We start from the raw sequence: 6,388 nt of genomic DNA on the forward strand, positions 1-6,388 counted from the left end.
CACACACACGCACACACACACACACACACGCACACACACACACACACGCACGCACACACACTCACACACATGCACGCGCACACACACTCACTCACACACACATGCACGCGCACACACACATACACTTTCACACACGCACTCGCACGCATACACACACACACACACACACACACACACACACACACATACACTTTCTTCATAGAGAAACTCCAAAAAACTCTCACACACTTTTAAAAGTAAAACTGTACAACTAAGACTTGTAATCAATAATAAAACAGCACCAGGAATGAGGTTCAAGTGAGGACAGAGGGATATATTATTAAAAATGTCAATGTCAAGTAAACTAAAAATAAAATGAGGAAACCTTTTTAAATGATTTAATATGACAATTAACATGACTACATAATGTTACAATAACTTTTAAGTGTCTAAAAGAAATCTCTAAAGACAATTGTTTCCAGACTGTTTAACTTTTATAAGTAGATACACAAATACATGCATTTTGTAATTAATGTTAATTCTTCAAAGTGGTAAAAGACGCTAATTGCTGTGAAATGCAAAGTAGTAGTAAAGCCAGACTCTTAAAAGTATATTCAGTTCATAACTAGGAAGAAACTTGGAACAAAAAACATAGGCTCTAACTCTCTGTGTGAGCTCAAAAGTCATCCATAAAGCATGAAAGACAGTGGTTTTGTGCTCACTCTTTCTGGTCAGAAACAGAAAATATGTTGCATAAGGTCTCCAAATGCATTTCTTGCTTGCTAGTGTGCAGAAAGGAGTTGAGAAAAGTAATTCACTTTTCTGGTGCGCATGTGTGTGTTTGTTTGTCTGACTTTGCATCTGTCATCTATGCCAACTATGCAATGCATAATGAAATGTGATCATATCACATCCAATTTATTCAGACCTGAACGATTCCTTGTGTTCTCTCCTCTTGCTGTCTCTTCTCATTTACTTTATTAATAATAGCTCTCTAACAAGAAGTTATCCTGCATGAAGAAAAGGCCCATATCCAGAGGCAACATGAACAGAGTAGCATATAGATATAAAATCACTCAAACTAGGAGCATCACTTTATATTATCAGAGTGAAGACATAAGAAGTCACAATAATATGGAAAATTTGAAGTTTAAATGAAATAGATTGTCTTCATGGAGATTTACTTGAAATAATACATAAAAACTGAGTAAGCAATCAGAACAGATAAACAGCTCTCATAAATCACTTGCTAAAGACAACATCAATTTAAAACAGAAAGAAAACTTGAATTCCAGGATCACTATTTGTTTCAATAAAAATAAGATTTATTGGTTGAATACTCACTAGTTAATTCCCAATATCAAATACAAGATCTAAATGAAATAGGGCTTTCAAATCAATCCAAAACCACCTACAAATCTCTGGAGGCTGTTTTAATTTACCTAGTAGTAACTTTAAACAACTTTCCCAATATAAATTTTTCTAGCAGTAATCATCCATATGCATCAGCATTTGAACACATCCACACAGAAACACTAATGATGCCCACACACAAACCATGATGGAGTACGTTTGTGTCTGTGTATGGTTCTAATTTATAGATCAGAGGACCTGTGGAGACTGGAAGGCTTAGTGGAAATCAATGCATCCCACACATTCCAGTCATCCATGTCTTCATTATTCAGCAAAAATGTCCACACAGTGAAAAGATGTGCGAATAAGATTATTTGTTAATACGATGAACAAATGTATATGTTTAGTTAGATTACTTCTTTATTACTCCTCCTCATTATCTTCTTCATCACCATTATCCTCACAGAGTTATCTGTGCCACTGCATAAAGAGGATGATGATGAGGGTGATTGTGTTAACTGAGGCTGGATAAGATGACACACTTACTTGCGGAATGTGGGAATGCCGTGGATAGAACGTCCAGGTGATGTCCCAGAGCTCTGGCTGCGTCCAGAGAGTAGACTTTCTGTCTCAAACTGGAAAGTTCCATCACAGTCATCTGGAATATCAAGGAATTCACCATCGCTCCATACCTTCACACTCCCGTCCATGGTCTGATATTTGATCTCTATGGAAATACTTGTCTGAAATTCAAAATAATAAATAAATAAATGAATGAAAATTAAATATGCATATTTATGTCAAATAATTAATACACCAGTACATATTTATTTCACTTTTTTTTTTTACTTGTTTCCAAGATTACTGAATATAATATAATATAATATAATATAATATAATATAACATAACATAACATAACATAACATAACATAATATAATATAATATTATATTATATATATTATGCATTTTATTTAAAGTAAGTTCTGTACAAAACTGAACTTAATTACTAAGTAAACACTAACTAGTTCGCAGGCTTCACAAGCAATAAAGACACTTAATTTGACACTTTTGTAATCCTGACAAAGCTGAAGAGAGGTAGAACGTTAGGTGTTAGAGTTGAGTGTTAGGGTTAGGGTCATGCTAACCCATGTGGCAGTATCAGTCTGTCAGCATCAGTTACCCTTTCCTTCTCATGTTTACAAACTCATTAGAAGGAACAAGGAACAATTTAGCCTCAGTCCAGCTTATCCCTGTCAACTGCCTGATGGTCACTTCTCCCAAGGGCAACTGTCATACAAAAGGGGGAACCTGAGCCCTGCTGCAACTTTACTTAGATATAACCCCTGCTTTAATTAACCAAGACAAATTTAAAGCTTTCCTGAGGTCTCATCTCAACATTAAAAAAAATCCATCAAAAGACTAAGTTGCATGAAAGTGGTATCATTTTGCTTACATAAATTCATAAAAAGTTGCTTTGTTGATGCAGCAATCACAAAAATGTTACAATAGTGTAAGTATTGCTCTGAGTAGAGTAAGAAATAGAAATTGAGGAGAAATGTTTGAACAGAATATGTGTTGGAATATGGCTCCTCTCATTTTGGAAAGTTTTTGTTTTCCTATCCACAATATTTTAATTTAGTTTCAGGAAGCTTCTATTCAATCTCCTGGAAAATGAATGAATGACACTGCATCGCCCTAAGCAAAACAAAACATAACTAAGGACCAGTCAGTGTTCACTATCACTGCAGCAGATCAACAAAGGAGGATTAATGTAGAAAATATGTTTAATATAACACCTCCACCTCCACCTAAACCGATACATTTTATCATAGAGCTGCTATTAATTATTCTGACACATAGAGATGAACAGGATCCATACAGAAATCAACCTGCACATGATGGTGGATATCAGAGAGAGAGAGAAATAAAACTGAATGGTCCCTTATAGCCTCCGAGTAGACATGTAACCATGACAACAAATTTTTTGTGCAAGTTTTGCAAAACCAGACCCCTGTGGTGAAATATGTGAATGGATGTTTTTGTGAGTGGGTGTGCTATTTGAAAAAAGAGCATTTCTGATCTGTCAGACCAGAACATAAACATGCACACACACACTGCCTGCGATCCTCACGTCTCACCCGTATGGCTGAGTTATTGTCATCAATAAGAGTGTCAGACACCTTCGCATCATATGACCCCTTTAAATGTTTCTCATCTTTGAATGTCTCTCTTTGCCTTCATTTTATCAAAAATAGAGCAAATTATTATTACAATTTAAAATAATGTTTTACATTTTAAGATATAAACCAGCCATTACTTCAGTCTTCAGAAATCATTCTTATATGCTAATTTGGTACTTAAGTATTGCAAACATGATGCATTTTTCAGAATTTTGCACTAAAGCGCAATTATCTGAAACAGAAATCTTTTGTATCATTTTACTGTCTTTACTGTCTCTTTTGAGTCATTTGATTTTTTCTCATATTGACTTTAATTGCAGGACGGCATCCTATTAATGCCTTTGCAGAAATCTCCAATGTCACCACCTGGTGGTCAGTTGGTCATGAAATAACAACAGCAATGTTGAATGAATCTTCTCAAGGATAGGAAGTCTTATAATGACCTTAAAGTCTTGCATAAAGAAGATAGAGTTTCTGAGCTACACATCGGTCTCACACCTGGTGTTTTGTCCCGATCTACTGAGCTTGCAAAGCTCGGGGTATCACATGGTGTTTGTCGATACGGTCAGCTACAGTATGTAATGCATATGATGGATAGAAATTACATCTGTAAATAACAAACAAATAGCTAACGAGCTGCGTGGTTAACATATGTCACGGTGGCATGTGAATTATTCAGCAGATGCTTTTTTTATACATTGTGATCTATTCACAGGTGTCATTCAGACCACAATAGATGTCTGTGAACTCCAAACAATGCTAACACAAAACAAAGCGCTGACCATTGATTGCACACCATAATTAAAATAACTTAGTCATGGTAGATTTTTCTACTGACAGCTGTTGATTTACTTGATTTACTAGTCACGTAGATGCAGCCAGACTGGTGGAACTGACTTAGATTGGAATAGACATCAGACTCGCTCACAAGCAAGAGCAACAGAGAATCTGTTAACACCACTGCAACCTAACATCTCAGCTCAATCTAGAATCTGATGTATTCTAGTGAAACGGCAGGATGTTAACCATATATACACACACTGACGCCTGCATCAGCAGGAGTGTCACACTCTTCAGGACACATTCAGTGGAGAACAGCTAGTAATGACTGTCAGCCTATCCACCACCTCTAGAGGAAGACAGTGGATGGAAACACGCCACAGCACTCTTTCAGAAAAAGAGCAGTGAGGGAAAAACTTAAGTGAATACTGACAGGTACAAGTACAGAAAAAAACACTGCACTGCATCCCATCAAGCTTCTAGAAAATACTATAACCGGAACCTAGAGGGTGGATCTCTATCCTGTGCCTGCTCTCTCATTTGTGATATAAGCGTAGCGTTAGTTCTGGCAGATCACGTTAGTCAAGCTCGCATCAGCTGACTCTCAGCTGATCCCCATCAACCTATGGGAAGTAAATTAGAATGGATTTTTTACTGCCACTCTTCTAAGAAAGAAACTAATAAAACATTATATTGATATTAAAACATCTTATTAATTTATTTATAAACGTGAAGAGAAACATTCAAATCATTGTTTAGAAAATATTTTTTAAAATCTAAAAATTCTGTACTGTATTTTGCAGTTCTGAGAAATAAAGTCAGATTTGTGAGATATAAACTCACAATTCTGACTGTTTTTCTCAGAATTGCGAGTTTATATCTCGCAATTATGAATTTTTTCTCAGAATTGCGAGTTTATTTCTTGCAATTGTGACTTTTTTTCTCAAAATTGTGAGTTTATATCTCACAATTTTGACTTTTTAACACGCAGTTGCGAGTAATTAATTCAGAATTGTGAGATATAGGCCTAAACTTGCAATTTTGAGAACATATCAATCTTTTTCCCCCCTCAGAATTGGACTTTATAACTCACAATTCTGAGAAAAAAGTCAGAATTGCGAGATATAAACTCACAACCACGAGAAAAAAGTCAGAATTGTGAGATAAAAACTCACAATTACCTTTTTTATTTTTTATTCCGTGGCAAAAACAGGCTTCCATAAAGGCGCAGTTGCGAGTAATTAATTCAGAATTGTGAGATATAGGCCTAAACTTGCAATTTTGAGAACATATCAATCTTTTTCCCCCCTCAGAATTGGACTTTATAACTCACAATTCTGAGAAAAAAGTCAGAATTGCGAGATATAAACTCACAACCACGAGAAAAAAGTCAGAATTGTGAGATAAAAACTCACAATTACCTTTTTTATTTTTTATTCAGTGGCAAAAACAGGCTTCCATAAAGGAGAGATAAACACTTATAATATATAATACTTATAAACACTTATATATATATATTACAACACTTATAATATATAATACTATAATGCTTGAAGTACATTTAAAAAAAAATACAATAAATGTTTATAGTGCAAATCCTGCAGTAGGAATTGTTAAATGTGGCCTTATCCCTGTAGTTATCATGTATAATATTATCTAAAAATACCTCAAATTGTCAACACTGCAAATGGACTGTCAAAACAGCATGATTATGAAAACCAGCATTACAAAGAGTTCAGCAATTATGAGTTATGAGGTCCTATATGGTCAGATGGAAATAACAAAGACTTGGTGCAAAACAAACAAGCCTTAGTTTGTCTAAGAGAATATTTAAATAACCAGTGCTGTGTTGCTGAAGTTTGTTTGGAGACCACAGGTTGAAGCCATGAATGTTAATTACTTGAATTAAATGGAAATGTATTTTAGGCTTTGTTTATAGCCTTGCTTCACTCAACATCTTGTTCAGATTTGTTAAAGGGGTCATATAATGCGATTTCAGTTTTTCCTTTCTCTTTGAAGTGTTACAAGCTCTTGGTGCATAAAGAAGATCTGTAAAGTTGCAAAGACTAAAGTCTCAAATCCAAAGAGATATTC

The 6,388-nt window shown here is 35.1% G+C and overlaps 1 protein-coding gene across 1 annotated transcript in view; it reads right to left on the minus strand.

The window, feature by feature from the left end:
- The window catches only part of LOC107693216 (otoferlin-like), a 53,445-nt gene that overhangs the window by 32,243 nt on the left and 14,814 nt on the right, over positions 1-6,388 (minus strand). The window contains exons 4-5 of the mRNA XM_016492509.1: positions 3,473-3,569; positions 1,879-2,075 (exon numbers count right to left, since the gene is read on the minus strand). Coding sequence (XP_016347995.1) covers positions 1,879-2,075; positions 3,473-3,569 — 294 coding nt within the window. The remainder of the gene's footprint in view (positions 1-1,878; positions 2,076-3,472; positions 3,570-6,388) is intronic.

Source organism: Sinocyclocheilus anshuiensis, unplaced genomic scaffold (genome assembly GCF_001515605.1).
Source record: "Sinocyclocheilus anshuiensis isolate Anshui unplaced genomic scaffold, SAMN03320099.WGS_v1.1 scaffold810, whole genome shotgun sequence".
Classification (NCBI taxonomy): Eukaryota; Metazoa; Chordata; class Actinopteri; order Cypriniformes; family Cyprinidae; genus Sinocyclocheilus; species Sinocyclocheilus anshuiensis.